This window comes from Sander lucioperca, chromosome 10 (genome assembly GCF_008315115.2).
Source record: "Sander lucioperca isolate FBNREF2018 chromosome 10, SLUC_FBN_1.2, whole genome shotgun sequence".
Taxonomy (NCBI): Eukaryota; Metazoa; Chordata; class Actinopteri; order Perciformes; family Percidae; genus Sander; species Sander lucioperca.
In genome coordinates, this window is record NC_050182.1 from 33,381,765 (window position 1) to 33,393,960 (window position 12,196).

The 12,196-nt window shown below is 38.6% G+C and overlaps 1 protein-coding gene across 8 annotated transcripts in view; it reads left to right on the forward strand.

Annotated features, from left to right (window-relative positions):
* cobl (cordon-bleu WH2 repeat protein) overlaps positions 1-12,196 on the forward strand; it is a 63,341-nt gene that overhangs the window by 33,017 nt on the left and 18,128 nt on the right. For all 8 annotated transcript variants that reach the window (XM_031278254.2, XM_031278255.2, XM_031278260.2 and 5 more), the window contains one exon: positions 1,412-1,594. In XM_031278254.2, coding sequence (XP_031134114.1) covers positions 1,412-1,594 — 183 coding nt within the window. The remainder of the gene's footprint in view (positions 1-1,411; positions 1,595-12,196) is intronic.

Below are 12,196 nucleotides of genomic sequence, written 5' to 3' on the forward strand. Positions count from 1 at the left end.
TGAAGCACAGATATACTTGGTGTTTTAGTCACTGTAAGTTCTTAAAGTAAGAGCGATAGTGTTTGGATATTTTGCATTTTCACTGTTGCTTAGACGTGAGATGTATAGGATAAATAATAATCCTCGAGATTGATGTCTCCTTGCTCAATAGTACAAAAAGTACAAATGTGTCTTGCTACAGTGCAAGGCAACAAGTTCCCCAATAAAATATATTTTTGCATGCTGTAACAATCAAAATACCATCAACAGTCAAAACATAATTTCACATGTGAAATGTTCCCAATTTGAAAAAAAGCTGCAGACATGCCTGCTGGACTGCTCTCCTCAAGGCCTTTTTTCAGAAGTACTGTTCTTTTCCCATCCCTCCCCACTGTGAGATGTTCTAACCTTGGGTCCAATTAATTCTAATGACCTGTACTTCATGTTCTTTTTTGCTCAGCTTTTATGCTGTTATCCAGGCATTGTCTGAATGCATCAATTAATCTGCATTTAAACACTGTGCTTTTCTAAGATCATAGGGGAGCAAATCGTGGTTTGGTACCCCCGTTGTGCCAAGGCTCTGTACCAAGCCGAGCCACGGGGAGATTCAGATTTTCAGGGGCACTTTGGGTTCTCTTTGATCAGATATTGAAAACCATTTTTGTGCCAATGCTTTGGTCAGAAGCAGCCACCCTTTGAAAATGTGGTTGCACTTTCGAATTGGTCAAATAATAATAATAATAATAATAATAAATGTTGCAATCATTTTTGTGACTATACTACCACAATTGCATGTGTAGTTGCATGTGCATATGTGCATGCTTTTTTATTTTTTTTTAAATTTGAATACACTGTAAATGAGGGGAGTGGGGATATTCCTCTTAGATCAGTTTAAAAGCTCATTTAGATATAAAATAAGTCCTTATAATACCATTTTAACCATAAAATCAACACTGCCATTAATATGAGTCCAACACTTGTGTTTGTTAGTAAGCAGGATAGCTTTCTATGTAAAAGTAAAATTACATTTGGTTGAAAGTTAGGCCATGGCCAAGAAACAAGGGGTTTACAATCCGTATTCTTTATTTGTTTTGTTGTTTGTTTTTTTTTATTATTGTGATTTACAAGACAGGACATTGACATCATAAGCTATAAGGATAATGATATTTTAACAAAGCATAATGCTTCTAATAGCCTTTGGAGAGGTAGACATTACTAAGGGCGATCCTCCAAAATTCAATAGGTGGTGCAACTGTAACGTGGACAATTAAATGCTTACAGTATATCTCAGTGGTCATGTGTCTGACTCACTTGAAATGTATTGCAAAGTGTCACTTAAGCTCTTATACGTTGACACGTTTGTTCATGTGTATGTTTACATACGTATCTGTCAGTCTTACCGCACCCTCTTTATTTTTGACATCACCCACAGGGTCTGCCCACTGCGACAGGGGTCCCCAGCATAGAAGATCGGCCCAGTACCTTGGGCCAGTCTCAGTCGGTCATGAACATACCCAGGATGTCTCCCAAGGCTGAGACCAAGAAGAGGAGGGCCCCAGCACTACCCGGGGCCCCAACACCCACCATGGGACACACTAGCTTTGAAGGCTATGAGGTGAGGGGATTAAAGAGCTGTGTTGAATTAGTCAGACTTATACACATTGATAACAAATTATGCATACTACTAACTTGAAATCTGAGTATTCATGGATAATTTCAGTTATTTACATCATGACATAAAACTGGGTTCTGAATTGTGACTTTTGGTTAACTGTTAAACCCAACATACGTCCAGTGTGGTGAACACACTATATCATACCTGCAGGAAAAACACAACATATCACCATCTCACACACATAGAAATACATACAAAATTGGGACTGTAATGATGACACAAACATTTTTATTTTATTTTATAAAAGGTCCTATTCAGTAAAATATCCAAATCCCACCGCTCTCAGGACTGACCTGAAAGCTGCAATGTGTTTGACGCAGCCTTTACTAGGTGTGTTTTGGCCTGACATTCAGCTCCAGGTCACAGTGACCTGTATTGTCAGCATTAGAGAAACAGCTCCCTGCAGTCTCATAGTGTTAAGGCAGCATGCTGGGAAATGTTGTTTAGCAACCAACATCCTTCCTCCCTCCCTCTGATAATAAGTTATGTTTATCTAGAGGAGCTAGTGTTGTTGCTGGATGTTATCGAGAGGAAATGTAGTTCTCAGGGCGGCATGGAGAATGGTGTTATCCTCTTTTGCTTAATGAACTAAACCCAACTGAGAGTGGAGGAGCGGAAAACACTTCTGAGAAATGTACAATGAGAGTAGTAAGTCAATGGAAGCGCAAACGCAAGCCTGGATGATCTGATTCACAACGTCTCTCGTTCCTAAAAGAAAATAGTAGTAAGTTAAGCATTGCAAGCAACAAAGATAGACAGTAATTAAATAAGGCCACAAAAGCACACAGATCATAATTCATTTCAGTCTAAGTGTATTCCTAAAGAGGCTATCTTTGTTTGGGTAAACCTAACTAAACAGAGTTCAGCTAAACCAAAATATTCCATTATCTGCACACTGAACTAATGGTAGAGTAAGTTTAACAAGTTAGTTTTGATTGTCAAATAACATTCTGAATGTGTTCTTCCTTAAGGGTATTCATTTCAACTTAATTACAGATGTTCAGTGTTTGTTCTTTTCTTTGCATTGTGATTTTATTAAAAAGCTCCTTATAGCTGCTGTGATTGTTTAGGGGAAACACCCCAGGTGAATAGTAAATAAAAAGTTAACTAATATATATCACCATGAAAACGTCGCAAGTTGATTACTGACATTAAGACAAATATTTTTTGTATTACAAGATTTCTGAAATTGTATGTTTAAATATGCAAATGATGCATTATTTTGTTAGAAATGCGCTAATTTGCATACATTTCCAGAACAGAAATCTGAACACTGGATAAAGCCAGGTTCAAAATGTTTGTTTCATTTTGTTGACATACTAGAGTCTAGGGTTTTTACAGAGGGAATTTTGGATAGCTCTTTTTATCACTCCATACTGTAAATCAGAATATATTGTCAACAGCCATAAAAAAATCAATTTCTTCCACGTTTATAGGTATATCATGTTACATTAATCAGGCTATGAATGATATCTGAACAGATCCCTCTGTAAAAAAACCTTCAGAATATAGATAGGAATGAAACTGGAAAGTGAAGTGGAGATTTCTGGCTCAGAGTCTGAGAAAAACCTGTTTTAAGACATATATTTGTATTACAAGTTTTCTGAAATTGTAATGTTTAAATATGCAAACAAGGCATTATCTAATGCTAACTTTTGGTGAATTTAGGAGATATGTACGGGTGCAAATAGACAAAGTGGGGATGAATAAACATCTACATGTGTATTTTGGATGTTTTTAACCCAATAGTCTGAAAGCTATGGAAGCAAAATAGCCCAAAAACTCGTAATTGAAAAATGATGGTTTTGCCTGTAGTGCACTTCAAATTGTAGTTGTGCAGAGGGAGACAGTAATGTATCTGTCCACTGGTCCGATTCAGAGTTATGACAGACACCAGAGCTGAAATACAGAGACACCACTGGGGAGGGCAGCTTCACAGAACAGGAGTTGAGGAGGTCATCTGAGGACTTGATGACTGGTCTTATAATAGATTTCTCCATCTCGCTCTTATGCCTTCTCTGAACTGTTACCCTGTCTGAACACAAAGTCCAATTTGTAGGGCTGGGTATCGTTAAAAATGTTCGATACCAATACAGTGACTTTGATACCACTTCCTAAACGATACTTTTTTCGATACCAACTTAATAAAACAAAAAGAAATTACAACAAATGTTTTTATTTGTTTTTCAGCACCTACTATGTGAGCCCCATCTCTGTGCGTAATGTAGAGTGTTCCCTGCGTGTCTCTATGATGCGTAACGCTAAACAGCCAATCACCAGCATTATAAGATCTTGGTAGAAGCAGCATACTTATTGGGCTCACTGACGCTGATGAGATTAACTCCTTAGGTATTGAAATTGGGTATCAAATGATGAGGCATTTTTCGATACTCGATACTTTAGAGGCAATTCGGCCGGTGCCTAAAAAGTATTGAATTCTGTACCCAGCCCTAGTCCCATGTATATTCATGCACTTGGTCCACACATTGCAGGGTCACGCTGTGGTGCGGGACACCTCTCGTGTCACCTCTCTGAGCAGAGAGATTCAAGACAGGCTGTCGATGTGTTCTGCTGCTATTATCCACAGTACAGAGTTTTCCAGACGTGTATACGGGAATAACAGAACATTGTTTAGCATTTAAGTGGTCACCATATTGATTAATAGATGAATGATTTACTAATTGATGGTTGATGTTGTTTCATAAAGGAAGGTATACTGTATGTGATTAACTAGTGTCACCTAAGGGCACCACAGAGGTGCGAGGTGTTCAAAGATTAGCAGCATGCCTGGCCTGGAGGTGTTGTCTGAAGGTGATTAAAAAGGACTTAGTTTCATGAGAGTGAAGCAGTCATAGCAGCCAGGTCTTGTCAGGACAGTTTCTCAGGGGCATTGGCATTAAAGAGCTCTGCATGACTTGGATCCGTGGAACAGTTGTACACGTCAAATCACATCACTATCAGAATCCAAGTTTTACTTTCAGATTTATATGAAAGTTGGCATTGTAGTTGCTGGAGACAGTATTAAGCTACACTCTAAAACATTTTGTTTGTCAGTAGAAGAGCGCATCATCTTCAAAACGTTCAAGCTCCAGTGAGAACAGATGTCACTCACGTACAATTGATCACCAAATGTGCAGTTTGTTTTTGTTGTATTTTTTCTTTTTTTATGTGTTGGATTTTGCTGACTCAGATTTGTCACACACTATAAACACTTTTGTTCTGCTGCATGCAAGTTTGTGTTACAGTCAACCCCACTTTATGTTGAAACTGCCTGTAGGAACTGTGTGTGTGTGTGTGTGTGTGTGTGTGTGTGTGTGTGTTTGAGGTAGAGGAGAATTAGGCACATGATAACAGGTCGTTTGAGGACAGCTCTCTATGATGGCTGCCCTCATTATAGACCTCCCTCTAAAGCCGAACAAGCTTAGGTGGTCAACTAATTGTGAATTACAACTGAGTAATAGACATTGACATCATAATCTAAGCTATAAGGATGATGAGATTATTATAACGAAGCTAAATGCTTCAAATAGACTTTGGAGAGGCAGAGATCACTAAGGGGGATCATTTAAATCATAGTAGGAACATGGTTAGATTAACATCATTGACACTATTAAACAGGCCAAAATATCTTTATAGTCGACTGTGGAAACATTTTAGAGCAAGATTTACAACCTCTGTCTATCACAAATGATCAATTTAAGATAAGTGGATTTTTTGCTACATGTAACATTTCACTGGGGCTCTGTCCCTGTTCCTCTTTGATTTTATTTATTTTATTATATTTCTAATGTTGGTGGGCTAAGATAGATTTATGTTCAGTTAACTTTTTCCAGGTAGTTTGGATGAGCTACCTGAAACATAACTAATGTAAACTTGGGTAAAAACTTGCATTATTATTATGGAGGTTTTTGTTTGGACTTTAACAATTATTTTATGTTGTTACCTATTTTTGTAGGAAATAAGTTCCACATCATTTGTATTTTTATCTACTGGGCCCAGTTTTTCAAAAGTAATCCATTGGGATTTCGGATCACGGATTGGATCAAATCTTGGAAATGGGTTTTTCAAAAGCAAAAGAGGGATTCCGAACTAAGGTCAGACCATGTAATCCGATCTTACATTTGATCTGGATAAAACCTGCCCTTTGGGTTTTTCAAAACTTTGAACTTGGTTTGGGATCTATTTGATCCAAAAAAACAGGATTATCCTGATCCCATCAGAAGGGTGGATTCAGTTGTGATTTTTCGAACCAAATAAAATTAGAGAGTGATTTTTTTTAAGTGAATGCACAAAATCATTGTTTACTGATGATATATACATTTCTTCATATTTGAAGCATATGTGAAGCATGTCACATCTAATGAGATATGGTAAACAAAAAAACCACACAACCCCCAGTGGCCAATGTTAGAAGGATTTTAATGTTGTTACATTTCGAGCCCACTGCTCCTCCTCAGACTGAAGATTTACAGCAAAAAAGTAGATCTTTGACCATTTTGATATCTGAGGGACCGGTTGCTATATACAGTAGTGGGAATGGAAATAGCAACACCACTAAAAACAGATGACGCAGTATTCCAGGAAGAGTGTAAAGCCATCTTTGACTGTAGGGGAATCAGTTGTTTTCACATGCTCGTCATAGAGTCATTTACAGTTTTTCTTCTTCTACAGCTTAACAATCAACAATCTGTGTCTGTCTTTATGAGAGCAGCACTGAATTAAATAATGTTTTGGAACATTGAGTTCAGAGAAACCAACCTTGTTTTGAGTTTTCTTTTTGTCAGCAGCGATAGGCGATCACTTATTGTGGTTTGGAAAGGAAGCCATGTCTACATTGCCTCTTGTGATTAACAACTTCAGAGAAATTCTGAGCTTTCTGCTTCACTGCTCAGGAACAGAAATTGCTTCTTGAGCAAGTGCATTTGTGCCCATGTGTGTTGTGTTGTCTGAAAGATAGACAGACAGAACAACTGAAGGATGAAGAGCAAAAGAGAGAAACAGTGACTTAGAGGGTCACAGAGAGAGACGGAGAGTCAAAGTAAGGTAGCACCAGGTCTTATAAGTGTGTGTGTATTTAGGCTGTGCAACATTAACAATGTATAAGCCATGGGATATAGTTCCAAAATTCAGTACAGCATGAAATCTGGTTGACATGCCCTCGGCATCACCCTCACCTTGCAGTTGGAGGACATGACAGGGTGAAAAGTTGAACAGGGGAAGAGCAGCATTAAAGACCAAAAGGTGAAGGAGCAATAAGATCAGTGACAGTAAGCAGGCTAAGAAAGGTTTACAAATGTTTGGAAGTGGATTACCTGCAGCCCAATATAAACTTTCAGTTTTTACTGCACATTTTCTGCTCCCATATTTCATTTTAAATTACATTTTTGAGCTATGGTCGGACTTCTTTTAAAAAATAGCCTGTTAAATGCGTGTCAGCAACCTGTCACATGGCCTTGTATGCTCTGATTAATTTGGCATGCAGTTAACACAGCAGTCATAATTTTGTTTTAATAAAAACTGAACTCCTGGCTCTTTTGGAAGATGGAAATAACGAGAGTAACAGGTAAACTAGCTTTAAAAGTCAGTTTTCTGTGGCCGGGTTGACTCAGTGGGTAGAGCAGGTGCACATATACTTGGAGGTTTATGCCTCGACGCAGAGGTCCAGAGTTCGAATCCGACCTGTGACAATTTCCTGCATGTCTTCTCCCTCTTTCGCTCTCCCCTTTCTCACCTAGCTGTCCTATCGAATAAAGGCGGTAAAGCCCAAAAATAATCTTTAAAAGTCAGTTTTCTTTAAGTGCTGTGGATAGAGACTTTAAATTAGTAAGAAACTTTATTTATTTATGTGTTACATTTGTACATTTAGAACAGATGAAAATGTGTGATTAATTTGTGATTAATCGCAAATTAACTGTGGACAATCGATTGACAGCAATAATTCATTTATAATGTTGCCAATCAAGTAAGGTCTAATACAATACAAAACCATTTCATTTTATTCTACACAACAGAGTTTCTTGTGAAACCTAAAGCCAGGAAGGGGTGATACGAGCCAGAGAGGAAAGACATTTGGAGAAAGTCATAATTTTACATCACATCTGTTTGCTGAAGCCTGTGAACCCTGATGTGGTAATTAAAATGTGATAACTGTTGCTCAGTTGGAAGAACACAAATGAACCATGGTAGCATCTCTATGAGATAACATTTCTCAAGGGAAATCTAGCTGTCAGATCAGACAAAGGATTGCCCCATATCATTTGATTGCTGATCATAACTTAATTATGACCGTTTGCAGTACTGTGAGAGACTAGGGTATAGTATTTTTATGTTCGGTCTAAACTACATGTTTTTGTGTCCTGGATGGCTGTCTGAACATGTGCGTGCACATGCGTGTGCATTGTATGTATTCAGTTGTACGTGTGTGTTAAACAATATGCCAGCTGGAGCTTTCTGCACTATACTGTCCCCACGGTTTTCTGTGTTACATGAATTTGTTTTTGTCTGGCTGCAATCCTGCCTGTGTCTGTTTGGCTTCTTGATTGATCGAGCTGGCTACATTTTTCTTCCTGATGATCTGTCACTCTGTGAAAGTAGAGAGTTGGCAGCAGAGGGAGGCTTGTTTTTCAGAGCCATCCATCAGTCCTGTAATTGTCTGCAACGGTAGCTAACTTTAATCTGCTCTAATGCACAGCACTGGTTCAATCAGCCAGACAAAACACAAGTTGCTACTGGATCTGTTTTCAGTAATGAGCGTTGCTATAAGGGTTTTTCTTTCTTTGCTTTTTCTTTCCAGTTTTTTTGTTCCCCCTTGATATGAGCCTTTCTTTTGCTGCACACCCTCAGTTTAGTGTCTTTTACAACACTTGACGCTCGACTGGTCAGGCTTCACCCAATGAATACACGCCCCTCTTAACAACTAGATAAAGAAGGTCAGCTGTTGGGTTTCATCGCTGTGAGTCCCTTTTGTATTTGTGGTTGGATAGGCTTAGCCTCGTTCATATAAGAATCTGCGAGAGAACAAGAGAGCAAAATAAGGGAGAGTAAAAATAAGAAAAGCAGTGCAAGACAGAAAGAAGAAAGGTAACCTGGGTGTTCCTGATGTGAGCGGTCAGTAGAGAGGTTTGGAAGGACGTAGAGAAGGATGTTTACCCATTTGCCAAATGGCTCCACTGCATCTGTCCACGTATTCTGCAGGAACAAAACATTTTGTTTCTGAATCAGTTGGAGCAAAGAAAAAGGAGGCTACTGCTGCCAAAGCAAACAAGCAGCCCTTCCTCCGTTCATCTTTTATCCACGTTCTTCATCCTTCCTAGAGCTGTTGTTTTTGTTAATGTGTGTCACCATCTCCCCCAGAGCAGTCGCATGGCAGTTCGTGAAATGGTAACGTTCCAATTTCGTGGTGACCACCACGAAATAAAGTAGAAAATCGTTTCCCTGTACACGAATCAGTAGATCAAAATAACGTGACCATTTCACGAACTGCCGTGAAACCGGGTTGCAATGTGTGCTACAGATGAAACAGCAGATGCTCTGGCTCTAGCAAGGCAGTGTACATTTTACATACTGTACGTCTTCAAAAGACCATTGATGTAATAAACAATAAGATGTAATATAACACATTATACTCAACATGGCTGGCCAGTTCTTGAGTTTTCTATTGACTGGTTTGAGAAGTCAAACGTTATCTTAAATACCTCCAAAACAAAGGAGATGTCAGTTGATTTTAGAAAAGCACAGTCCCCTAACCCCACGTTTATATATGGGGATCCTTTAGAAACAGAGTCACAGAGTACAAGTACCTTGGCATGGTGCTCGACCACAAACTTAAATGGCAAATATGGACGGGCAGGTTAAATACTTTGATATAATAATATAGGAATGTTCTTTTTAAGGAAATTGTTGTCTTTTAATGTCAGCAACAGTATACTTCATTTATTTATATAGGAGAGCACAGAATGACATGCAGCAAAGGGCCGCAGGGCGGAGACAGAATACGACTACAATATTTTTGGATAATATTGGATTGACCATTAGCAGTGCTTTAATATTCAACAAGTGAATCGAAGCTTTGTTGTCTGCATGAAGTTTGAGTGTAAAGTTTAATTCTGTAATGCTTTTGACAGACAGTACAGTAGTTAATTAAACGGTACTTATAATACATATTTTCTTTTACCTCATTTGCTCTTATGCTGTTATGGAATTTGGGCTTGTCATACAGTCCGCTTACCAACAACATAAATAATATTCATATTAATGTAGGACATGTCCTTTTTACTGTGTGCTTGGTCATGTGGTTGTGATGACTGAAGTGTACTATAGATAGGCATTATAAGCTTTCTATTGTTACGCACTGACCTTAAAGTGTGAGTTAAGGGCCTGGAATAGGGGACTGTTTGCACTAAAAGCTGTCAAAACATCTTATGTATGAAACCAGCCAGGACAGATGGGACAAACAAATCAAGTGAGTGTGTGTGTGTGTGTGTGTGTGTGTGTGTGTGTGTGTGTGTGTGTGTGTGTGTGTGTGTGTGTGTGTGTGTGTGTGTTAGGATTCCCCAAACGTGTATGAATTTACAGCAAAGAGATAATCAGGATGTATTGCAATTATTAATAGATATGTAGCCAGTGATCTGTGTTGTCTGTGGATTATAATTAACAATCAGTGAATACTCTTTGTTTTTTCACATGGCATATACATGCTACCTAATTACCTTTTATGGCTTTGGGTTGATGGTTAACTAATAATTTTAGTCATTTGTCAAGGAAACATAAACATCAAACTGTGAGAACTTTCTGCTGTTACTGTTCCTCTACTCTGGTACTACTGATTTCTCTAACCCCTAACCCCAAACTCACTGTGTTTATGAATATCACTGTAAATGTAGGGAAAAGGGGAAGAAAACATTCAATTTCAGTGGGTTAGTAGGACAAAGTAGACAACAGTGGAACTGGGTCAGCCACGTGTCTCCCCTTATCCTTAGCTAGCCTCCCTTTCACACACACATTATTAAGATGCTTAACATTAAACTCTTTTCATCATATATCCCACACACCCGCACATGTTTAGTATGACACATCACACACACACACACACACACACACACACACACACACACACACACAATAACCCTAACACATGCTAACTGTCTTTCAACCGACTGTTAGGATGTTTTTGACCTCTGTGCCCTCAGTGTTGAGACAGTTTGGCTGCTATTATTATCTCTGACACACACACACATACATACACCTACATCTATGTACACACATGCATATATGAATGTACTCATGCGTGCACAAGCACACACATATACAGTGTAAGCCCCTCTCACACACACACATACTTCATTTCACAATCCACATTAGCACCCCTCACCAGTCAAGAGTCCTTCAAAACAACCGATGAATGGTCACGCTGGGTGGGTGGCCCTATCTGATCAACATGCTCCAACATGGGGGCCTTCGCCTCTCAAACCATAGAGTGGAACATTTAATGGACACACCAGACTGTCCTTGCATTGCCTTCTATGTGCTTTTGTGTAAAGGCTTGTTCAGGATATGTACATTGATTGGTGTAGTGCTCTGTCCTGACCAGCTGTGATCGACGGGAGAGACTGGTGTCTGGTGTGCAATATATATATATATATATATATATATATATATATATATACACACATTAAAAACAAAACTACAGCATTTTTACTTCAGAGCTCATCCCTAATTATACTGTAGATCAAAGCAGTTTTTAGTCCAAGCACCATTTATGAGACAAAAACGCTGCAGAGAACAGGAAAGCTTTGATTAGCTGTCATCAAGTTCTCTGTTTTGCTATTGTAAGTGAAATTCCTGTGGAACACACACAATCACATTGGTATGGAAACAAAGACGTCCGATAATCAGATGGTGGCTGATGTCGTCTCCACATCCTTTCTTAAATTAATAAATAATGGACTTCTCGTGACTTGTTGATTGTGTTTCTTGTAGTAAGAGTGTATTAACATAAACAGTGAGGAAGGTTTTCACTTATTCAAACCCTGTAGATATTTAATACACCATAAGATGATCCATGAATCGGGTTCCTTTAACTCCTGAAGGTTTATGTTTGTCTCAATACCCTCACATAAATAAAATTTTCTATATGATTAATTAATTTCAAAACCAGTAAACAGGAATTATAAGAAGTGTTTAGCATTTGGGTATATTCACAAATATGCATTTTATTGCTCCACAATCTTGAATTATTATTGTTATACTGTCTTTTGCAGTATAAAGTGAAAGAACTGCTCTATAGTGAATTCATCACTCACTTCCACAGATTTCATTTAGAAAACATAGAAAAGTATGCATGTGTGTTGAGGCCACAGCTCTCTTCCTTTTATAGCAGGGCTCGGCTGCAGTTTTATGTTTCACTCTGCAGGGAACACGCACGCACGCACACACACACACACACACACACACACACACACACACACACACACACACACACACACACACACAGACATCTTCATAGGCAAGTCAGTCATCCATTTCAGCTTCAACTTTGGCCTA